A 25370-nucleotide genomic window follows, 5' to 3' on the forward strand; every position below is an offset into this window, starting at 1 on the left:
ACATATCTCTCTCCTTTTTAAATACAGAAATGGGGGGCACCGAGTGGGTAAGCTTTTTTGGGGACTCTAAAGGGTTGAGATTTGAAACAAATTCCGGAAGTGGAAAATCAGTGCCCGTTCAACTTCTTCCAGCGTTCCAGTGTGTAGATCTGGGGGGGATTGGTGACAAACCTGGGTAAGTTAACTCAAGTGGTAAACAAGAGCCCATGGCATTGTTTTGTTATGAGAATAAAGCTGTGCAGCTGTTCTATTAGGAAGTTTACTACGTACAGTACTTACCCAGGTGTCACTGAACCACATAGGCTACTTTGAGTACGCCCCTGGCAATTTATGCAGAAACAGGTTTTTCTCGTTATACCCTGTCTGTACACTTTCAAAGCTTACTTCGGTTGTCTGTAGGAACCCCCACCACAATACCACAAAAGTGAAAAGATAACATAACATAAACATGAATAAAACATAAACATAAAAACCTATGAGCAACCTATCCAAAATGTTATATTATGACTAAAGTGTTTAAATACTGTAATGTGTGGCAAATACTTGCTTTAGATGTTTTTTTTGTCATTTTGCTGGAGGGCATTATGCATTTCAGAAATTTGAAAAATGTATATGTAAACCTAAACCGTTGTAATAAATAAATAGATAAATTAATAAAGACAAAAAAGTGACATAAATCGCTGTAGCCTACCCCGGCCCTGGCATGAGTGCGGCGCCAGACTTGTCCATGTCATGTGACAGCAGCATGTTCTACTTCCTTGTTTTGACCGGGCGATGCGTCTGTGTGACTGATCTAGCCTATGCACCAAATAGAGGATATCTACTGTAAATATTCTCTGGTTATTGCGTTTCAGCAAGTGATACTCACTGAGTCGACGATGCGGACATTGTGGGCTGGATGTGTAGGCCTATGTTTCATCAGCCTTTTAACAGCTGTATCTGGTAAGTGGACTATCTGTAAAACTGAACAGTTAAGAGAGAGAGAGCAGCTGTTGATCATAGCAAGCAAGCGCTGTCTGATCAGTCAGCAAAAGTAACTCGAAGCGAAAAAGTAATATAGCCTAACCCAAAATAATCGGCATATCTGAACATTTGCTCATAGGCCTTGAAGCGGGGGTAAGTTGATGTAGGCGAAATGCAGCGAAAAAGCAATGAGACAATTGTCACCAACGCGATCTGTTTTCTCCTGCAGGTGAACTTCGTCTCGCATCGTATTATGGTGACCACATGGTTCTACAAAAAGCCCCAGAGAGAGCCGTGATCTGGGGCTATGGGACAAACAACACGACTGTTGTAGTTAGTCTGTCTGGGCTGTCCAACAGAAACACTTACAGGAGTACCGTAAGAGACAGTGAGTATAACCTCGTTCCGCCCCCCATCCATCCACAACCACAACCGGTGTCTATCCGGCAAAAGAATCTTTGGTCACCGCGATCCCATTGACTTCCATTGAATATATTAAACAAAACGTCAATTATGTGCTTAAACTAACGCCGCTGACTTATGCCAGCAACCATTTCACCTTGATAATAAACAACATTTTCTCCCGACACATATAGGCTACAGCAAGAAAAAATACACAATTTGATTAACGCAACGTGGAGAAACTTAAGAGAGAACAAAAACATTAGGCTACCTCCGTGATCCCATTGAATTCCCGATTGACCTGGCGTCACGAAAAACGACAGACGTTATTTCTTAAATGTCAGAGTAATGACGTTCAAAAGGGTACCTTAATAATACACCACCATTCATAAAGGAACGAAGTATGAAAAGAAAAACACAATTCATCCATCTCAGAGAAGCTTCAATTTGTGAGCTTCCATGCTTCCACTTTCTCCTTTTTGTGAATCTGTGCGCATGGGGGATGGTGCAATTTTTGCTTTTCAGTTATTTCATAATTTAAGAGCAAAGCGACTTGGCCTTCAGTTGGGCACATTTGGTGGGGGGCACAAAGGCCACAAGTCAGAGCACCGAGGCTAAAGTTAGCTATAGGCCTACAGTAGGCTACATAAAAATGATCAAAGTTGCATTTAGCCTATTTATGGCAGTAGACCGGCATCACTGTATGAAACATTACAAAATCATGAACCATGACATAATGTATTGCAAATAAATCATCTGATTTTAATTACAGATAGCTAGGCTATATTTAACATCTATTTGGCCTGTTGTGAAATCATGTAGGCTATTGAGCAATTTAAGCACAGCTCAGCTTTAAGAAACTCAAATAGCCTAAATAATATTTACGGATATCTAGGCAATATTTGTAACATTAATTTTGTATTTGGCCTGTTATGAAATCATGTAGTTAAAAATGTAAACACATAGAAACATAGAGCCCAAAGTTGGAGACATGCATGTAGAAATTTGCTGCAAATTCAAAATACTCTTGAATGGCTAACTGTACTGGGGAACACTTTAGAATGCAAGTTTGGGTGGCCCCAATCCCGCCCCGCGCCCCTCCAGACTAACCGAACACTTTAAACTTCAACAAAGAATAAAAAGACATGACCCTCCCCTATTTTCATCGGGTGGTCCATTCCATAAATACCAAACGGCCCCCAAACAAAGGCATTTAAATGCAGTTGTTTACTAACTTACAGTACTTATGTGTTTACTTATTGTTCTTTGAATGTTTAATGTTAATTGCTTCTGCGATCTGTGCTGTGTGTGGGCAAGTTCAGAATCAGATTTATTGGTCAGGTTTGCCTAAACAAACAAGGATGTTGACTCCGGTTAATCTTTGCTCTCAACACTCAACAATAACAAAAAATGATAAAAAATACAGAACAGTAAGAATAGAAGTAAGGGCAGTAGAATAAGGCTATGTAAGAATAAATACAGTACATTTGCAATAAATAGACACTATGGGTGGGAATGCAATTGTCCGGAGGGGGAGTGCGGCTGGGAATGTCCACCTTCCTGTTGTGCCTGTCCCTTAGAGATAGTTGGTGCACTCATGTTGGTATTTTTAGAATCACAAGTGGTCTATTACTGACCACCTGTGTTTAGATTCAGTTACTGCCAACGTCATAGTCATCAGAACCATAGATATATATCTATAGCTTTATATATCTATGATCAGAACTCCCATCATCCGGGAAGCATCATTGAATGGATGGATGGATGGATGGATGGATTGATTAGAATAGAATAGAATGTACTTTAATGTCCACATGGGGAAATTTGTCTTGGACTCATCAAAGCAACCCAGTATAACATCGACATGACATTACATAACGTTACATAATAAATAGAAACACTGAAACATTGACACACACAAGCTAACAGCACAGAGGAGCCCATTGACAAGAATGTAAACTGCCCATGGAGCGCCAAAAACACTTACATAGTAAATAGGTAAATCCTCAGGGAAATTATGGTGCTACAGTAGCAATTAGTCATACAGTGCCTATAGAAAGTCATCATACCCTTTTGAAATAGTTACTTTTTTTGTCTTACAGCCTGAAATCAAAACCCATTTAAAAAAAAATCTTTTCCAGTTTTATTGACAAATTTAGCTGTACAACATCAAAATAATGAAAAAAAAGTCAACAGTTCTGAAAATTGATAAAAAAATTAAAAACTAGAATAACAGGGTTGGAAAAGTCATCATACCCCTGACTTAATACTTTGTAAAGCTTCCTTTTGCTTTCATTACAGCCATCAATCTGTTTGGATATGTCTCTATTATAGCTTTGCACCCACATTCTTGAGGAAAACCTGCGTCCCTCTCCTAGACAGCTGAGGATGGGGAGGTCATTCGCCTTCCAACACGACAATAATCCTAAACATACTGCCAAAAGAACAAAGCAGTGGCTTAAGGATAGGATGGTGAATATCCTTGAGTGGCAGAGCCCTGACTTAAATCCTATAGAAAATCTGTGGATTGACTTGAAGAGAGCAGTCTACCGCCATTCCAAATATTCCCCTATCTAGGTGTGCAAGGCTATAATAGAGACATATCCAAACAGATTGATGGCTGTAATGAAAGCAAAAGGAAGCTTTACAAAGTATTAAGTCAGGGGTATGATGACTTTTCCAACCCTGTTATTCCAGTTTTTAATTTTTTATTATTTTTCAGAACTGTTGACTTTTTTTTCATTATTTTGATGTTGTACAGCTAAATTTGTAAATACAACTGGAAAAGATTTTTTAAAAAAATGGGTTTTGATTTCAGGCTGTAAGACAAAAAAAAGTAACTATTTCAAAAGGGTATGATGACTTTCTATAGGCACTGTATACACATATACTGTATGTTGATGAAGTTGAAGCATCTTCCAGCTGAAAACACTCTGTCTGACCATTAGTTTGTTCATTGGATGTGAGGTGTTGTCCATAATGTTAAGGAGTTTTTGCAACATTCCTCTCTCAACAACCAAGTCAGGGAGCTCAAGTGTACTTCCAAGCAAGTGTTTACACTACAGTGGCCAAATGGTTGTATATTGTAATGTATAGGTAGTATACATGTACTGTTTAGGTAGTATGTACCCAAGATGAAGTAACACACAGAATATAGTCTCAAACAACTTTCCCACTTTCTCTAATCTCCCTTCTAGGTATATGGAGGGTGACCCTTGATCCTGTGAAGGCGGGAGGTCCTTACAACGTGAGCGCTGTGGAGAGTGGTGGGAGTGATGGCAAGATCATGATCACAGACGTGATGTTTGGGGACGTGTGGCTGTGTGGGGGACAGAGCAACATGGCCTTCACAGTCTCTCAGGTCAGGACCCTCTCGTCTCACCAGGTCTTATGGTAGTGAGGCTGTGAGATCTTTTCAACTTAAGAACATTTATATGAACGTGTGTGTGTGTGTGTGTGTGTGTGAGAGAGAGAGACTGCAGGGTGCAGGGATTCCTTTGCAATGTATTCAGCAGCGGTGCATTGGTGATTTTCAGCGGCACTGCAAAATCTTTACAATTGCATGATCAGCAACCTCATGTCATGACAATTAGACCACATTGTAAAAGCACAACAGCCAACATCACCATTGAAATTATTTTCTGATAGTTGTGACATAAGTTAAGTCAAATCCTAGTGGCCCCTAGCTCCACAGCTGGAGTTGACCATTCTTCCAGAAGCTTGTAATGTCACACACTGATGATTAATGAGGCTCTCTGTGTCCGCTCTAATTCATCCCAAAGGTGTTCTATTGGGCTGAGGTCAGGCCAGTCAAATTCATCCACACCAAACTTTGTCATCCATGTCTTTATTAACCTTGCTTTGTGCACTGGTGCACAGTCATGTTGGAACAGGAAGGAGCCATTCCCAAACTGTTCCCGCAAAGGTGGTAGCATGGAATTGTCCAAAATCTCTTGGTTAATGCTGATGCATTCAGAGTTTCTTTCACTGGAACTAAAGGGCCAAGGTAAGGTCTGGGATGGCCTCTTCCTGCAATTTATGGCAACAAAACAGTCAGTGCAATCAGAATGACAAGTCATAATGCCATTGTTTATGTAGGGGATAATGTATTGTCCGCCGGTAATTATCGAAAAATAAGTCCTGACAGGATGAACAGAACCCCGGCGCGCAGTGGAGGATAACTGTTATACCTTTAACGAGGCTTTTACAGCATTGTGCAGATGAAAAATATGCAATATACAGTAAAACACCTCTTGGTCAGAGCTGAGCACCACTGTTCATCTTTCTATACATCCTGACGTTCCTATCTGTCAGGTCATATATACGAATATGCTAGACAGCAACTAGTTCAACACATTTGCATGTAATAACACAATTGATGACGTAAGGCCACTTTGTTGTATGGGGTAGGACTATTCAGCAGGGAACCAGTGTAGTGCATTTTGACCAACGTGACATTACTCATTGAAAATTAAGAGAACAGCAGACATTTGTGATGTGGAGTGTGAACAAACAGTTTTCAGAATTGCCATTCTGTTCAGAGAAATGTGCCAAAGCAGCCGAGGAAAACTAATACATGGGTGCAGTAAGCACATTGTTGTGGTTAATATACTGATGCTGTCAATTCATACTTTGCTGTCATGTGACTGATACACTGTGTGTGTGTGTGTGTGTGTGTGTGTGTGTGTGTGTGTGTGTGTGTGTGTGTGTGTGTGTGTGTGTGTGTGTGTGTGTGTGTGTGTGTGTGTGTGTGTGTGTGTGTGTGTGTGTGTGTGTGTGTGTGTGTGTGTGTGTAACTGCAGGGTGCAGGGATTCCTTTGCAATGTATTCAGCAGTGGTGCATTGGTGATTTTCAGCGCCACTGCAAAATCTTTACAATTACATGATCAGCAACCTCATGTCATGACAATTAGACCACATTGTAAAAGCACAACAGCCAACATCACCATTGAAATTGTTTTCTGATAGTTGTGACATAAGTTAAGTCAAATCCTAGTGGCCCCTAGCACCACAGCTGGAAAAAAATCTTGGGGAAACACTGCTGTCAGTTCAATGTTACTAATCTGTCAACATGTGTCTTTGTTGTTAAATTAGGTAAATAACAGTTTAGCAGAGCTGGCCTTAGCCTCAAAGTTCCCAGACGTGCGGATCTTCCAGGTGGCCCTGGAGACGAGTTTGGTTGAACTTACAGACCTCTCTGGAGTCTCTGTGCCTTGGTCTGTGCCCACAGCTCGTAAGTAACACACACATGAGGTCATTTCCCGTCTTTTTCTCATCAAGAGGTTTTAAGGTTACAGTATTTTATCATACCCTGTGTACTGCTATCATTTATTTTTTGCTGTAGATGGGGTTAGTTGGTGGTCTGGCCTACTGACAGATTTCTTTCTGTGTCATGTCACAACACATTGTTCAGAGTAATTAACCACACTTTAATTGAGCTGTTTTATTTTTTAGAAACAAGAAATCACAGATGTTCCTCACAAAAGTATTTTTCTGTAACAGATAAACATTTACAAGAAATCATTCATCCCATGTCTTTATATGTCTGTGTAAGCATGTCTTTGTGACTGGAGCCTTGTCAAAGAAACATTTCTGTAACCCTTGTGTTACTTCTTTAAGTAGTATCTTATCATATTGTATCTTATCTTATGTTATCTTATCTTATCTTAATGTAAGGGGCACTTGTTGTACTATAAAGTGAAGTGCTGCCTTTCTAAGGAACTTTTCAAAGAGGAGAGAAATATGAAAAAAACAAAGTGGTTTACTCAAAACACATAGCCGGCATTTATTAAACAGTAGTTATTAAACAGTAAACGTTTCAAAATGTTCTTTCTTTTGTTATAGAAATAGAAAATAAAATGACCTCAGAGCTCTGAATAACCCCAAAATAATAAACCCAAAGTGCATCTACCCGGGTAGTATGTTTTTTTAAAGTAGGTTGCAATCTCCGCTTATCTGAATGGTGAGTATGTTCGCAGTCCTTGTTGCAGGCAAGATGATCCTTCCACGCCTCGTCTGCCTCGTGTCTGTCCAATGGCGGATTCCAAAGGAACTCTTTCTCTCTCTCTCAAATCATGTATCCAAAAAAAACCAACCTGCATAGCAGGGCAATATATTCATTAACTCTCTCTCAACTACCAGATCTGGGAACTCTCTTTCTTTCATGAACTGTAGTAGCTTAAATTCTAATTTTAACATTCACTACATACAGGTAACACAAACTAGCATACTACGTAGTTACATGCTTTCACATAGTATGGAATAGTACTTCAAATCATTCGAACTCCGATTGGTTTTTTATCTTACACAACACACATCTCAATACATTTTCACACAATATATGAATTAACTGAGTTAACAGCAAGAAATAGAAAAATATACCTTTACATGCTTAACTCATTAAACTTACGCTATGTCTGCTAGTTACAAACGACAACACGTGTAAAACACTCACCGGAGAAAAGGAATTAACAAAAGGAAATTCCTTGCTGTACGTCGAATATTCGCTTTGTGGTATCTTTCTCAGAAGTTAAGTTGACTGGAAAACTCGTAACTATTTCTTAAATCTATTATTGACTAAATTTAGACCAGTATGGATGACGAATTGGTTTCAGCTCTTTAGTTCTGCTGCTCATGTTTTCTCAGTCTTCTTCTCTAGTTATCTGCATAGCGTTAGTTTCGCTTCTATGCAGCGCCACTACTGCCACCTACTGGACAAATGTGGTGTGCAGGGAAAACACAACTAAAAGTAATGAAGAAAATGAAATGTTAAACTAGAAATACAAATCCTGTATGAATGGTCTTTTTGAGTGGGTTACATCCTCCCCTCCTTAATCTGCATGCATCCTTGCATGTTGCACACTACACTATTTCAGACGCTAAGGGTCTTAGATGACATATGTAAGGTGCAGTGTCAAGGGAAAGGGTTTGGGAGAAAGCTTGGTCTAACCCAGTTAGAATGGAGTGCATAACAGTGACTAATGGGTTCCCTAAAGTTGGGTAAGTCAGCTTTTTGGGAGCCGTTTTATCTCTAGAGGATCTTCTCAACGACACCTCATCTTCAGGGACAACCTCTGTCTCTGCGTGTTCCTCTACATTCTCTCTTTTCTCAGTAATCTCATTTCCTGGTTCAGTTCTGGGACTACAATGCTCACTGGGGTCCGTTGCAGGAACATTAGGAGGATTTCCTTCAGCTTGTATCTCAGGTGCAGGTAAGCATTGAACTTGACTTGCCTCAGGTTCAAATGCTGGAGCTGCAGGGTTCAGTGCTGACTCATCCAAACTCAGGTTAGCTTCCGGACTTGCAGGGACAGACTCATTTTCCACCTGGACATCCGTTTCAGCTGATTCTGCAGTGAGTTTGGCTTCTTCTTGTAGAATCCCTCCATCCTGTTCAGCAATAGTTGAAGTCGAAGGTTGGTCATAAAGGGAGTAATACTCAACCTCATCCTCTTCTTCCGACAGCTCTTCGTCGTCTTCAGCTCCATCAACATCAGGAAGAGGTGAGTGATTACGATTCCGTCTAGACTTTGGCTCATTGCGATGTACTTCCTTGACGGCGGATGGGAGAAATCCACATGGCAAAAGCAGGTCTCTATGTAAAACTCTTTCAGGTCCTTGTGTGTGTTCCGGGATGACGACATAGACAGGGGAGTCTTGGATCTGTTTAACAACAGTGTATATGGTTTCACTCCATCTATCAGCAATTTTATGTTTCCCTCTGATGCTGACATTCCGCACAAGAACTCGGTCTCCTGCTGCCAGTGTGGACTCTCTCACCTTGCTGTCAAACCTCTGTTTGTTCTGCAAAGCACTCTTCAAACTGTGTTCGGTGGCCAGTCGATAGCTCTCAGTTAGACTCTCCGTTAGCTTCTTGACATATTCAGAGTGGGATAGTTTACTGCTTCCCTCAGGGCTCAGCCCAAAAGCTATGTCTACTGGGAGTCTTGGCTGGCGACCGAACATCAGTTGGTAAGGGGAATAGCCAGTAGTATCATTTTTAGTGCAATTATATGCATGAACAAGGGGCTGCACGAAATCCCTCCACCTCACTTTGTCTCCCTCTTCCAGTGTACCGAGCATCTCAAGAAGTGTTCTATTAAAACGCTCCACGGGATTTCCACGTGGGTGGTAAGGTGTTGTCCTCGTTTTCTTTATGCCTAGTAGCGCACACAGGTCTTTGATCAGGGCTGATTCAAAGTCGCGACCTTGGTCGCTGTGCAACCGCTCAGGGAAACCGTAATGAATGAAAAAGTTATTCCACAGAGCTTTCGCCACGGTTTTTGACTTTTGATCTGCTGTTGGAACCGCTACTGCGTATTTAGTGAAATGGTCTGTAATGACCAAGATGTTCGTTGTTCCTCTTCCATCAGGCTCCAGTGAAAGATAGTCCATACAGACCAGTTCTAAAGGACGGCTTGTTTTTATGTTCACCAAGGGAGCGCTTCTCTCAGCCCGTGCCTTTCTCCGTATACATCTCTCACAGGTCCTGATTTTCTCGGTCACGTCCATGGCCATACGAGGCCAATAGAATCTGGCACGAACCAAATCCAAAGTCCTGTCAGTACCCAGATGTCCGACATCATCATGGAGGTTCTCTAGAGCTGTTTCTCTGTATTTTGTTGGAAGGACAAGCTGTTGAAAAGGCTCACCATGGCTTATGCGTTTTCGGTATAGGACTTCATCAGAGAAGACCAGCTGCTCCATTAATCTCAACATCAACTGGACCTCTCTGTCTTCCTGACGCCTCAATCTGTATGTGAGTCGCTTTCCTGCTTTGACAAGCTCTATTACTCTATTGATGACTGGATCTTGTCTTTGCTCACGTGCCCAATCTTGCAGTGACATTTGCGGCAATGTACATGACCCGAGTACATCAGCTTGACAGAATCCTACAGGTATGGCAGAGGCCTCAATTGCCAAACATTCCACTGGCACAGGTGTCTGGAAGTCTGGCTCTGTACTTGCTGCTGAAAAGCACTGGTGCCTCTGACACACTGCCTTCACCGCCTCAGATGGGAAATCTGTTCCTCTGCCATCTTGTAGGAACTGGGCAAGAAACCGTTGGATGCGATTATCCTCATCCTGAGAAGTGAAGTCAGGTTGGTATTCGTCCTGAGGATGTGGACGCCTTGAAAGACCGTCTGCATCTTGATTTTTCTTCCCAGCTCTATACTGGATGTTAAAATCAAAGCTGGAAAGGGCGGCCAGCCAGCGGTGGCCTGCAGCATCAAGCTTGGCAGACGTCAGTACATATGTCAGTGGGTTGTTGTCTGTCACAACAGTGAATTTTGCACCATAAAGATAATCAAAAAACTTCTCGGTGACAGCCCACTTTAAAGAGAGATATTCAAGCTTGTGTGCAGGGTAATTCCGTTCACAGCGGTTGAGTCCCCTGCTCGCATAGGCTATTACTCTCAATTTGTCTTCCTGCTCTTGATATAAGGCCGCACCAAGGCCATGGGTGCTTGCGTCTGTATGTACAACGTAAGGCTTCTTCGGGTCGGCAAACCCAAGAATCGGAGCTGCTGTGAGCTTTTGAATGAGCGTCTTGAATGCGTCTTCGCAGGCTGATGTCCATTTCTCATTAAACGGTCTTCTGAAATCTACACTTGAGAGACGTGTCGAACTGCTGTGTGAGGAGACTGACTTCCTTTTTGGTGGTAAATAGCCAGCTGTTAAGTCGTTCAGAGGCCTTGCGATTTTGGAGTAGTCCTTTATAAATCTCCTATAATATCCGGCAAATCCAAGGAAAGACTTAAGCTCTTTGATGTTATTAGGCCTAGGCCAAGTCGTCAGAGCAGCTATCTTGGCTGGGTCGGTCTCTACTCCATTAGCGGACACAATATGGCCGAGGTATTTAACAGATGTTCTGAAGAATTGACATTTCTCAGGTGAAAGCTTTAAACCAAATTCCTTCAATCTCTGCAGAACTCTGAGTAATCGATCTTCATGTTCTTCAAGTGTAGTCGAGAAAACAATGACATCGTCAAGAAAGACTAAGACTTCTCTCAAATTCATTCCACCCATGCACTTCTCCATTACTCTCTGAAAAGTACTGGGAGCATTCGTGACTCCCTGTGGCATTCTGTTAAACTCCCAGAACCCCATAGGTGTCACAAACGCTGTTTTGCACTTGTCCTCCTCCTCCATTTCTACCTGATAATAGCCAGACTTGAGATCCATAATAGAGAACCACTTGGACCCGGTCAAGGCTGAAAAGGCTTCTTCTATGTTGGGTAAAGCGTATGCGTCTTTGATGGTTTGTTTATTCAGTTTTCGGTAATCGACGCATAACCTAATATCACCATTCTTTTTCTTCACCACAACAATTGGAGAAGCGAAGGGGCTCTCTGATTCACGTATGATGTTCGCATCTTGAAGCTCTTTTAAATGACGCCTGACAGCCTCATAGTCAGATGGATGGATCGGTCTGGGCCTCTGTTTAAATGGAGATGGATCTGACAAGCGTATCCTGTGTTTGATTTCAGTGGTATGACCAAAATCAAGGTCGTTGAATACAAAGACATCTGACATTGAATTTAACTTTCTGGTGATTCTCTCCTTCCACTCTTCAGACAGGGGAGAGTCTGCAAAGTCAAAGGTGAGTTTACCGGAATCAGACACATGCATGGAGTTGCACGTTGCAAAAGATGGAGTAAGGTGGGATGGTTCATTCAATGTGTCTTTGTCGTCATGAGCTGGTAAGGATGACACAGCTTTAGGAAAAGAGAGCTCAGCAATGCTATGACCTGCAGATACTTTGATGTCATGTGCAGTCTCATTTTTCACCAAAACAGGCATCTTGAAGGATGGAAACGGCGGGCTTGACATGACGTAACTACAGAACAAGAGTCCAGCAGGTAAGTTGGATTGAGGGGGCTCTACTATAAGGGGTGTATTGGTTGCTACTGGGACATGCCTGGCGTATCCAGGTAAAGCCACTCTTTCACCTGCGGGAATGATGACACTCTTTTTGCTCTGCAGCTTCACAGTCCCAACTCTGCCATTTTGCTGATTTATTTTGAATCTGTGATACAAATGTTTCACAAGTGGGGAACAGTGACCGTTGGTACTGTGTTTCATGCAGTCATCCTGAACAAGTACACACTCTTCATAGAGGGGGTCCAGTGTGTTGGTGCCTATCAACAAGGGGACATCCATGTTTGTTCTGTGGTCAGGCACAACAAGTGCTAGGGTATGAATCTTCACAGGCTTTCCCATGATGTTCGCTGGAAAATGTATGATGGCTTGGATATAACCTAGATATGGTACTTCCTGACCACCAGCACCTTCTATGTCTAATAGGTCTTGAATGGGAAAAATGGGCTGGTGTGAAAGATGACTCTCATGGAAAGACTTTGAAATAGTGCTAACCTGGGAACCTGAATCTAGCAGGCAATCACACTGAACTCCTTCAACTACTACAGTTGATGTACATTTTGGCCCTATCAAGCCTCTTGGGAGAGCAACATCCGATGACTGAGCTTGGGAATGCGTTTCACAGATGACTGTGTCTTTGTTTTGTGTGGGACATTTCATTTTATTTCCGGGTGCAGTCAGTCCCTTCACTGCGACCCTGTCCAGTTTAAATGGCCATGTCTGGTATCCCATTCGGTTTGTCTTGTTTTGAGTTCCTTGTATTTCTGATCCACCAAAGGCTTATTTGGGGGATTTTCACACTGTCTTGCTAGATGACCATCGTTGCCACATTTGAAACAGAACCAAGCCTTTGGCCTGGGCTTTGGCGATGTTTGTTGAGCTTGAATCTCGGCTACTCTAGCTGAAGGGGTTTCATGAGCTGAATTCTTGATTTTGTTAACATACTTTTGCCTCCTTTGATCTCTTTTGTTGGTAAGTTGCATTTTTAGTTCAGCGACTTGTTTCCGCAAAGTTTCAGTTTCAGTAATGTATGTCTGGAGGACATTTGCGCTTGCATCATTAGAGAACGGTTGTTCATGCACAAGTTGCATATTCAAAGAGGATCTGGGCTTTGTATTTCCTAAATGGCGTTGCATGCGATCCTGCTTTGCAGTTATCCTATCTTCCTCTGTTCTAACTTGTAGCAGGAAATCAGAGAAATTGGGCGGGTGTTCTGTTTTAAGTCCTAATTGCAATGCCAGAATAAGGGACTGATCCCAACATCCACGGCGAAACTGTCGCAACAGCTGGTTATTGGCGTCTGCTTTCACAATGCCACGCCTCTTTATAGCTGTAGTGATTAGCACCTGCAATCGCTGCAGATATTCTGAGGCTTTCTCTCCTGCGTTTTGATGAGTGCTAAGGAACCTCGCAAAGATTTCTTCCCCATCTTCAACTAATCCATATGCTGATTCGAGCAGTTTCACGTAGCTACGAGGAGCTGCATCTGGACCTAGCTGCCTGATTAAATCAGAGGCTGGTGGAAGCAGGCTTTCTAGGATTTTACGTCGCTGTATGTCAGCAGGGGTTTTGTCCTGATTCATAAGCTCCACATGAAGAGACCATGTCTGAAAGTCAGCTTCATTTGTAGGTTTAGGAAGTTTGCCTGAAAAAGGACGAAGTCGCTTAGATCCCTGGTTTGAGGCATTGGAGTTGTCATTTTTAATAACATGCTCTACAATGATCCTCTGAACGTCAGGTGGATTGATTATGTCATTGTCCTGGGCTCCTAGGTTGCTTTGAGCTGACTGTGTTGTCAGTTTTCTTGTTTTAGTGGTGAATGTAGGGGAAGCATGGTGGGTTGGGTAAAAGTTAGTGGATGTTTTACGGACTAAAGGGGTCCTACTGTCATCAGAATCTGGGTCACTATCAGAGTTTGAGCTGTTATTTGGGTCCAAGACTGATGCTCGCACTGCGAATAGGGATTTCTTAGGAGTCGGGACTGCTTTATAAGCTCTATCTACACGCCACATAATGTTTGGATCTCCAACACTGGGGAGATATTGCGGGAGGTTAGGAGCTAGGTCTATGACTGATTCCTCAGATTCAAACTCAACTAGAGCTTTAACTCCATTCTCTTGTCCTGTCTGTCTAACCCTAAGAACTTTGTTTACAGGCCCAAAAGCTGAACAGAATTCAGTGATCTGTTCATCAGTATCAGTTGAGGTAATGCCCTCGACGTAAACAGCCATTTTCAAATTTACACCATAATCTTGTTCAGCATCCATTTGACACAATTCACAAAAGCAACTGAAAATGTTAACATGAAAAAGAAATGAGTGTGCCTATAATCAGGCTAAACCGGCAATGTAAACAAATACTATTTCAATCTAATTTCTCCTCTTGGCCACTGGCTCGCCAAATTATGTAAGGGGCACTTGTTGTACTATAAAGTGAAGTGCTGCCTTTCTAAGGAACTTTTCAAAGAGGAGAGAAATATGAAAAAAACAAAGTGGTTTACTCAAAACACATAGCCGGCATTTATTAAACAGTAGTTATTAAACAGTAAACGTTTCAAAATGTTCTTTCTTTTGTTATAGAAATAGAAAATAAAATGACCTCAGAGCTCTGAATAACCCCAAAATAATAAACCCAAAGTGCATCTACCCGGGTAGTATGTTTTTTTAAAGTAGGTTGCAATCTCCGCTTATCTGAATGGTGAGTATGTTCGCAGTCCTTGTTGCAGGCAAGATGATCCTTCCACGCCTCGTCTGCCTCGTGTCTGTCCAATGGCGGATTCCAAAGGAACTCTTTCTCTCTCTCTCAAATCATGTATCCAAAAAAAACCAACCTGCATAGCAGGGCAATATATTCATTAACTCTCTCTCAACTACCAGATCTGGGAACTCTCTTTCTTTCATGAACTGTAGTAGCTTAAATTCTAATTTTAACATTCACTACATACAGGTAACACAAACTAGCATACTACGTAGTTACATGCTTTCACATAGTATGGAATAGTACTTCAAATCATTCGAACTCCGATTGGTTTTTTATCTTACACAACACACATCTCAATACATTTTCACACAATATATGAATTAACTGAGTTAACAGCAAGAAATAGAAAAATATACCTTTACATGCTTAACTCATTAAACTTACGCTATGTCTGCTAGTTACAAACGACAACACGTGTAAAACACTCACCGGAGAAAAGGAATTAACAAAAGGAAATTCCTTGCTGTACGTCGAATATTCGCTTTGTGGTATCTTTCTCAGAAGTTAAGTTGACTGGAAAACTCGTAACTATTTCTTAAATCTATTATTGACTAAATTTAGACCAGTATGGATGACGAATTGGTTTCAGCTCTTTAGTTCTGCTGCTCATGTTTTCTCAGTCTTCTTCTCTAGTTATCTGCATAGCGTTAGTTTCGCTTCTATGCAGCGCCACTACTGCCACCTACTGGACAAATGTGGTGTGCAGGGAAAACACAACTAAAAGTAATGAAGAAAATGAAATGTTAAACTAGAAATACAAATCCTGTATGAATGGTCTTTTTGAGTGGGTTACATTAACATTCTGGCTTTGTGAAACATAGCTTCATCACAGTCATAGAATCACTCAATCCTGAGGAAAACCATATGGAATCACAAACCTAAAACATCCTAATTAGTGCTTTGTTGCACAGCACACCTCCTCTGGCTTTTATTGCCGCTTGAATTCTCTGAGGCATAGACTTCACTAATGTGGAATAGTGTTTTTTCATGGATTAAGAGGGCTGATCCATGGTCTGTTACTGGGATGCAAGTCAGTACTTGATCAACCCCGGCTGATTCGCCTGGGCGGGGGTGTATGATGTTGCGAGACCCGAAACACCCAATGATCCCAGGATACATCACTGAGGATGCGTCCCAGTGCATCCATGAGATATTTCTTGTATAGTTCATCAGATCAACTTTACAGGATGGTGCCTTTTCTTCAGTTTGCCAAAAGTATTGGGTCACCTGCCTTGACTCACATATGAGCTCATATTCCACAAGGTTTAGGAGTGTGTTTGTGGGAGTTGACCATTTGTAATGTCAGACACTGATGATTAATGAGGCTCTCTGTCTCTGTCTCTAATTCATCCCAAAGGTGTTCTATTGGGTTGAGGTCAGCCAGTCAAATTCATCCACACCAAACTTTGTCATCCATGTCTTTACAAACCTTGCTTTGTGCACTGGTGCACAGTCATGTTGGAACAGGAAGGGGCCTTTCCCAAACTGTTCCCACAAAGTTGGGAGCATGGAATTGTCCAAAATCTCTTGGTTAATGCTGAAGCATTCAGAGGTTCTTTCACTGGAACTAAAGGGCCAAGGTAAGGTCTGGGATGGCCTCTTCCTGCAAATATTTATGGCAACAAAACAGTCAGTGCAATCAGAATGACAAGTCATAATGCCATTGTTTATGTAGGGGATAATGTATTGTCCGCCGGTAATTATCGAAAAATAAGTCCTGACAGGATGAACAGAACCCCGGCGCGCAGCGGAGGATCACTGTTATACCTTTAACGAGGCTTTTACAGCATTGTGCAAATGAAAAATATGCAATATACAGTAAAACACTGTAGCACCACTGTTCATCTTTCTGTATTTCTGTATACTGTACATCCTGACATTCCTATCTGTCAGGGCATATACAGTATACGAATATGCTAGACAGACTATAGCAACTAGTCCAACACATTTGCATGTAATAACACAATTGATGACGTAAGGCCAATTTGTTGTATGGGGTAGGACTATTCAGCAGGGAACCAGTGTAGTGCATTTTGACCAACTTAAGATTGGTTGATTAAGAAGAAAATTAAGAGAACAGCAGACATTTGTGATGTGGAATGTGAACAAACAGTTTTGAGAATTGCCATTCTGTTCAGAGAAATGTGCCAAAGCAGCCGAGGAAAACGAATACACGGGTGCAGTAAGCACATTGTTGTGGTTAATATACTCATGCTGTCAATTCATACTTTGCTGTCATGTGACTACTGGTGAGCATGAAACGTTGACAACAATGGCTAACGTTTGCATGTTTGTAACTGTACACAATCTGTTCCATCATATGATGAAGTACAGCTATCTAGCATGTCGTTTTCACCTCAAAACTCCTAAAACTGGCTTTCTGGCAAGGTCCTTGGTTAGTTTACTGGGTTTCCTTGCTTGAGAAATTAGAATGATGTCGTTGTCCGCAAGCCAGTAGTTGTGACGTCACATGTGAAGTATGAATACTGTTACACTGATGCAGTGTGTCTGTGTGTGTGTGTGTGTGTGTGTGTGTGTGTGTGTGTGTGTGTGTGTGTGTGTGTGTGTGACCCTTAGATTTACTGGGTGGTGGAGATTTCACTCACTTCTCTGCGGTCTGCTGGCTATTTGGACGTTACCTGTACCAGACCTTGCAGTACCCTATCGGCCTGGTAGAGTCATGCTGGGGAGGGACACCTGTGGAGGCGTGGTCCTCCAGCAGACCCCTCCAGAAATGTGGCATTCCCCAGACACCAAAGAGGTAACAATCCTTGAATAATGCAAAGACGGCCCCAGCCGTGGCGCAACTGGCTGGGGCACCTGCACCGCATGCCGGCGACCCGGGTTCGATTCCCGCCCCGAGGTCCTTTCCGGATCCCACCCCGACTCTCTCACCCATTCGCTTCCTGTCTCTCTCTACTGTCCTGTCAAAATTAAAGGCACAAAAGCCCCAAAAATATACTTTAAAAAAAAGAATAATGCAAAGACTCAGCATCATTGACTGTGTCTACATGGACTTAGGCATCCTGGTTATGGCTTATCCAGATTTTGGATCATATTCAAACCTGGTTATAATATCCCTCTATACAAAATGAATCCTGGTAATAATACAAGTATTAGATGATACTAGAAGGCTTATCTGGGGCTCTGAAATCAGGATATGATTACGCTCTGCTCTAGAATTTGTACACGCCCAAACGCAAAACCAGGATGCTTCAAAACCTGGATCGTACTGGAATACTGAAGTGCATGTAAACACATTCATTGTTATTTCCATCCAATTATTTCCTGTGCCCCCAATAAGTAGAACAAGGTGCTCAAAATACATTATATATTGTATATGCCAAACACATGCTGAACATCTGCGCCTATGAATTCTAATTCAACATACACATGAATTTGATTTAGGCGGTTCTTACCTACCTAGTACCTACATACATCACAATTAGATATTCAAGGCAAAAAAGGACATATTAGAGTTGTTTGTTTATTGTATTATGTTATATCATGTATGGAAGAGGAAAACAAGTAGCTGTCAATGTATTTATTGTATATACAATATACTGTATATAAATAGGACATTATTTTCAACCCTCATTTTGTTACTTTTTGTTGGTAGTCATGACGACTTCAAAGAGGATGAACCATTACTGTTGGCTGGCCCAAAGGAAAACTCTGTGCTGTGGAATGCCATGATCCACCCTCTGCTCAACATGACCATCACAGGTGCCATCTGGTATCAAGGTGAGGGCAACAAGGGTCAGCTGTCAGTGAGGACAGGAGTCCAGCACGGTCCTATGCAGAGGTGGACAGTAGCTAAGTCCATTTTCTTGATTACTGTACTTAAGTATGCTTTTTGAGTGTCTGTACTTTTATTGATATTTTTGGAATAGTTTTGGAAACTTGGAGACTTACTCCACTACATTTAAAAGACAAATATTGTACTTTTACTACATTTGAAATATTAGCATTAAGTGCTTGTTACTTTGAACCACATTTGATTTTTTAAATGCAATAATGCGATAGACCATCTTGAAGTTCATTATTCAATAGTTTCAATTTGAACTTCGCTGAAAGTGGTAATGATAGTCACAATAGATTCTTCATCAGAATTTCTGCTATGTAGCCTGGGAGAACCCAGATGAACCTGTTAGCAATTGAAATTTGAAAAGTGGTCAGGTCTTAACCAGGTTATCCTCCATGATCATTACAAAATTGGAATGAAATTAGACAATCACCTGACAGGCAAACAAAATGATAACTTCTTCTTATTTCGCTGTGTACAGGCAGCATTTCACAGGACTCATTGCTATCATTCTCAATTTGATCATATGATGTGAATATGAGATCCATCTCATGACTTCTTCTAGGCAAGATTGCTGTAATTGCTACAGTCATTGGAATAATGTTGCAGTTACAGTTGCACTAGATTTAGCAGAATGACAATTCCCAAACCCCAACACCACCCTACCTACTGTGAAGCATGATGGGGGCAACATTATGTTGTGGGGATGTTTCTCTTCAGCGGGGACTGAGCAATTGGTCAGGATAGAAGGGAAAATGGATGCTGCCAAGTACACCCAAATTCTTGAGGAAAACCTGCGTCCCTCTGCTAGACTGCTGAAGATGGGCAGGTCATTCACCTTCCAAAACGACAATGATGCTAAACATACTGCCAAAAGAACAAAGCAGTGGCTTAAGGATAGGAAGGTGAATGTCCTTGAGTGGCCAGGTCAGAGCCCTGACTTAAATCCTATAGAAAATCTGTGGATTGACTTGAAGAGAGCAGTCCATCACCGTTCCCCACAGAACTTGAAGCTCTACTAAGTATTAATTCAGGGGCATGATGACTATTCCAACCCTGTTATTCTAATTTCTCATTTTCTATTACTTTTCATAACAGTTGTCTTTTTAAATTATTATTTTGATGTTGTACAGCTAAATTTGTAAATAAAACTGGAAAACTGTACTGTAATTTGACACTTTCAGTAATATTTCACATGGTGTATCTATACTTTCACTTAAAGCAACACTAGGTAGACAAGGTAGACTTTTTTGTACCTTGAAATAATGTTTCCAAAATCATTTCAGCTGTTCATCAACTCGTAACAGGGTGAACGGCACTTCTGCTTTCACTTCGCAGCTCTCTATCGGCTATAACTGCACTATGTAACTTTACCATATCGGGTAGCGTATCTGTAGTTCGATGAAATGAGACATACTGTACTGTAAGAAAATACAAACTTGACTTGCATCAATGTCGCAATACATCATACTTTCATAAAATCGTGCAAAATTACTTTACCTTGTCGTGGACATCATTATGTGCTGGATAAACAGTGTGCAGGTGATAGAGGAAAAGTGCTTTAGTGTTTCTTTAAGTAAAGGAATTGTGTACTTTGTCCGCCTCTGGTCCTATGGGAGACTTAACCATTGTGCACAGTAGATCTGCTCGTATTACACACATGCCAGGTGTAATGTGTAGTATGTGATAATTCAAGTGATCATTTACTTGAAGGAACTCACTCAGAGTGTGGTCAAGGCCTTGATAAATCTCAAAGGCTCCCTTTTCCCACACACGGGTTAGGCCTAGTCCTAGACTAACTGAAAACTGCTATGAACATCTCCACTGTGCTTTTAGTCTCCAGAGGACTAGGCTCAGTTCATGTATGGGGGAAAATGCCTATCCAGTGGAAACACAATAATGAAACTCCTTTCCCCCATCCTCCCGCTCTCTTTCCTAGGTGAGAACAACGGTAACTACAACCGCGATAAGTACAGCTGCACCTTCCCCGGCATGATTGACGACTGGAGGATGGCTTTCAACAAGGGCTCAGGGGGCCAGACTGCTGCAGACTTCCCCTTTGGATTTGTGCAGGTGGGTCTCATGTCTCAGGCTTTTCACTTTTATAATTCCAAGCATGCATTTTACGTACGGACAATGGACATTACAGTATATCCACACAGTCACAGGTAATATTAATGACATGTCCTTCAGAAAAACTCTATTTCTCTCTGTAGAATACCTTTAGTATACAGCACCTTTAATGTTGGCTTCATGTATTCCTGTCAGACCTGGAATTTACAGAGGCTACTAAAATCTTAAATCTCTTAAATGTGTTTCATTTATGTAGCGACGACATCTATCATCACTCAACACTTGCTGTATTGCAGTCATGACTGAATGTAGTGTGTCAATCCATAGATATCAGTGTCAGATGATCATATGAAACACTCCCATCACATGTCCTTAACTTCAGTGACTTTTCATGTGTTATACCATACTCAGCACTTCTGTTGCACTCTTGAGATTGACCCTTCTCCCGGCTCCACTACCAGCTGTGCACCAATAAGCAGAGTAATGTACCGGACGGCTTCCCAGAGATCCGCTGGCATCAGACTGCTGACTTTGGCTACGTTCCCAATGAGCGCATGAAGCGGACCTTCATGGCCGTGGCCCTTGATTTACACGATGCTGCTTCACCTTGGGGCGCGTAAGTATATAGAGTAGGCATCCATTTTATATAAGACAGCACTGTGTGATCCACTTTTTAAAAACATAGAAATTCCTCTTTGAGATGTAGAAGTAAGATTAGCACTTGGTGGTACATTGTATACTCAAATGTCATATACTGCTCTTTTTCTCTTTGTTCTTTTTCTCCGACATGATTCCCCTTAAGCATCCACCCACGCTTCAAACAGGACGTGGCCTACAGATTGACCCTTGGTGCACGGGCGGTTGCCTATGGTGAAAAGGGTGTATCCCACCAGGGTCCCTTCCCAAGTTCTGTTCATGTTAATGGCACCTACCTAATACTCACTTACGATCAGAACGTCTTTGCCACCCCGGCCAAAGACACATTTGAGGTAAGTCTGTTCCACTCTTGGAAGATGTCAGATTGGTCCATTACATGCGCCTATAGATAGGGCTGGGACAGTGTGGATTTTTTCTTCCTGCGGTTGAAAAGCAACAAATTCCTGCGGTTTCACAGTACACTGCTTTAAATGGTTTAATGGTAGTTTACATTACCATTTTTGAATGGAGCATGACACTGTGTTCATAGACATCAGAAGTTTTCCTAAGCCCATACAATGATTTTATTTACAAAAAAAAGGTGGTCCAAAAAAATGGTCCAAAAGACGATTGCCATCCAATATTTTTTCAGCCATGCCTCTTGTTTTAAAGGTTTCTCGGGATTCCCTGGATATTTTGATGATACTGTGTACTGTTGGTGATGACATCCTCAAATCTTTTTCAGCCTTTTGTTGCCCTGTCCCAACTTTTTTGAGACGTGTTGCTGGCATTGAATTACCAATTACCAATACATTGGTATTCAAGTAAACACTGACTTATTCTTAGATAACATTCTTTGACATTGACAAAGTTTGACTAATAATGTAATGACATCACTTCTCAGAACCAATGAGGGAGCTGGAAGTGGTCGAAGGAAATTCGTGAAGCATCCACGCGCTGTAGAAAATATCAACTGATTATAAACCCCTGTTAAACCTAATAAATCTGACTCCGCTGAATATGGAAAGTTTCAGTTTAAAGTAAGGTCAATACCCATAGTAGGTTGATGAACCTACAGTATAAGCTGTTAATGAGAATGCCTAACTCGTTTTCTTATGACACTCGTTTAGTCCCTAGGAATAATGTTTGTGGGTGTCTTCCTCGGCCGTTTAATTCGGGCAGTTCCCATAACACAATTACTCAGCCCAGGTCCAAAGTAAGGCAGAGACTAGTGCTGAGTCGGGCCGCTTTAGGCTGCTAAACTATACACAGTGTGGTGACCGGTCTACGACACCTTATGCTACGGAGGGTTTAGGCTGAGCAAAGGTGAGGCCGTCTCATTCAGATCATCACTGGCAAACTGCCCACTGCTATATCTCCCGGTGCAATAGTCAGTTCTGCTGTAGCTTACTACTTCAGCTGATTAAACTTCTACGGCAGCGATAGTTAAATCCTAGCCATTCATTGCGCCAACACCTTTACCTATAACTACTACTCTGGTCTATAAGTACATAGAAAGGCTATGCGGATGAGAACATAACAATTTATTTGTCAGGTACAAGTTATTCATCCAATACATTACAGTAATGCATCTAAATGCAAAGTGTGAAAATTAGTTCAACAGGTTAAAGGAATTACTTAGGCTATCGTACAAAAACAGTCAGAGAATGAAAATACATTACCAGCTCAAAGGATTGAAGCAAAGATCCTTCATTACTATCCCTCCGCTTTAACCCTCTCTGATTGAAGGTTAAGCTACACACCTAGTGCGGTGTGGGAGTTTTGAATACAGAATGGCTCCCAGATAAATGGGATGATTTCCCTTTTATAGGTTACTCAGTTCATGACAGGTTAAGGACATTTGAGAGTAGTCACATGTTTGGAGGGTGACAGGTTAAGGGTCATTCCTTTAGGGATCACATGGGGGATGCTATGGGTGAGACTGAGCTCATTGTTTCCTTCAGTGCTAATCAAATACGACATCACAAGGTACACTGCATTTACATTGTTTGTGGGACAGAGATAGCCTGGCTAGCGCCTACATAGGGTTTGATGTTGGTCCACCCTTTGCAGCTGTAACAGCTGCAATTCATCTCTGAAGGCTTTCCACAAGGTTTTGGAGTGAGCTTATGTGAATTTCTGACCATTCCTCCAGAAGCACATTTGTCAGGTCACACACTGATGACACACATGAGGAGCTCTCAGTCTATGCTCTCATTCTCCCCAAATGTGTTCTATTGGGTTGGGGTCAGGACTCTGTGTTGGCCAGTCAAGTTCATTCACACCAAATTCTGTCATCCTTGTATTTGTGGCCCTTGCTTAGTGCCCTAGTGCACAGTCATGTTGGAACAGGAAGTGGTCATCCCCAAACTGTTCCCACAAAGTTGGGAGCATGGAATTGCCTAAAATCTCTCAGTTGAGCACATAACCACACACACACACATAAAATTAACCACACACACACACACACACACACACATAAAATTACCCACACATACATCTTCAGATCCTCTGACCACAAGCTATTATCCATCCCCTGCACCAGACTTCAGGAGGTCCTTCAGTCCTAACTTTTTCCGGAATTCGGGTTGTATTCCTCCACAATATTTACCACTAATGTATTCTTCTGTCCCAAACCTTCCGGTCGGTTCACTTTTAGGGAATATTGAGGGAAGACAGTGTTTTAGATTGCTAAATGTATTCTGTGGTTTATGCGGAACAGACAAAGCCACAGGAGCCTTCTTGTTCACATCCGTGTGTGCTTACACATGTGTCATCAAACCACAGAACTATTAGATGAACTAAACCACCACACTTGTTTTCATGTGTCATCAGTGCCTGAATCTTGTATTGAACACAATACTGTTGTCGAGGAAGATGGCAGCTCACAGATGTTTTTCCTCTGTTTGTCTACCTGAATTAGGTGTGTTGTTCCATGGAAAAGGTGCAGTGCAGTTCTGCGGATATCTTCTGGATCTCTGCCCCCATGGTGCCACAGGACCCCTCCACGGTGGCTGTGAGCCTGGGGGGCTGTGCGGCTGAGCACGTGGCCTCCCTGCGGTACGCCTGGAAGGACTGGCCCTGTGGCTTTAAGGCCTGCCCCGTCTACAGCGCTGACAGGGTCCTGCCTGCACCACCTTTCGTCCTGCACCGGTGGCCCTAGCAAGGAAGGGTCAACGGGCCCTTACTCACAAAGTGGACAGGGTGGAGCAGCGGTAGCATTGACGCCTGACAATCAGTCGGCCTGAGCTTGAATCATACCTCATACTGTGAATCCGTGGATAAAGGCAGCGGTCAAATTAAGTCACTTTACTTTCATTTTACAAATGGTTTACTGTGTTTTTTCCCCTTGTGCTGATTGCCTTGCGGATGCTGTTAGCTGACTGTTCTAAGGTCACATACAGACTATTAGTGGGCAGGGACCTGCACCCTTGGGTGTGAAGAGAGTTGGACTTCATTTGCCTCAGGGTTGGAACCTCTGGAGATTCTACAGCTGTCACCTTTCACATTTGCCTTGTCACAACTTGAGCTCTACAGAGTACTTGTCTGCCACTAATTTATGTTGTTTTATTTTTTTTCACTATGGCATACAGGCATGCTTCTAAAATCATGTTTTTCCCCTAATTTATTTCAAAAAGTTAAATTTTCATATGATCTATATTGATTACACTTTATTGATTAAAGTGAAATGTTTCAAGCCGGTCTTTGTTTTAATCTTGAATGGTTATAGCTTATAGCTCATGGAAATAAAAAAATCTAGTATCTCAAAACATTGCAGGGAGGATATACACTGAGTGCATAACTAAGTGTTCTGTTCATGTTGCGTAATAATTGTAAAAGACTCGTCTAT

General features: G+C 41.9%; 1 protein-coding gene across 2 annotated transcripts; it reads left to right on the forward strand.

Moving 5' to 3' along the window:
• Positions 1-160: 160 nt before the first annotated feature.
• Positions 161-25222, forward strand: LOC134100140 (sialate O-acetylesterase-like). Of its 2 annotated transcripts, XM_062553211.1 has the most exons (11): positions 161-175; positions 855-942; positions 1193-1351; positions 4563-4726; positions 6460-6598; positions 17584-17767; positions 18626-18750; positions 20751-20884; positions 21346-21500; positions 21687-21873; positions 24444-25222. In XM_062553211.1, the coding sequence occupies exons 2-11, from the start codon at positions 879-881 to the stop codon at positions 24681-24683; spliced, it is 1551 nt and encodes a 516-aa protein (XP_062409195.1). In that variant the 5' UTR covers positions 161-175; positions 855-878; the 3' UTR covers positions 24684-25222. The 2 variants fall into 2 exon arrangements, with proteins under 2 accessions (XP_062409195.1, XP_062409193.1); XM_062553209.1 differs by lacking the exon at positions 161-175 and having other exon boundaries at positions 758-942.
• Positions 25223-25370: the final 148 nt, after the last annotated feature.

This window comes from Sardina pilchardus, chromosome 13 (assembly GCF_963854185.1).
Source record: "Sardina pilchardus chromosome 13, fSarPil1.1, whole genome shotgun sequence".
Lineage (NCBI taxonomy): Eukaryota > Metazoa > Chordata > Actinopteri > Clupeiformes > Clupeidae > Sardina > Sardina pilchardus.

Excerpts from the sequence above, each read along its gene's own strand:
- LOC134100140 (XM_062553209.1), top strand. The coding sequence starts at position 801 with ATGCACCAAATAGAGGATATCTACTGTAAATATTCTCTGGTTATTGCG. Across the intron at positions 1,352-4,562 it reads CAGGAGTACCGTAAGAGACA|GTATATGGAGGGTGACCCTT; the intron begins GTGAGTATAACC and ends TCTCCCTTCTAG. Across the intron at positions 21,874-24,443 it reads CGGCCAAAGACACATTTGAG|GTGTGTTGTTCCATGGAAAA; the intron begins GTAAGTCTGTTC and ends TACCTGAATTAG.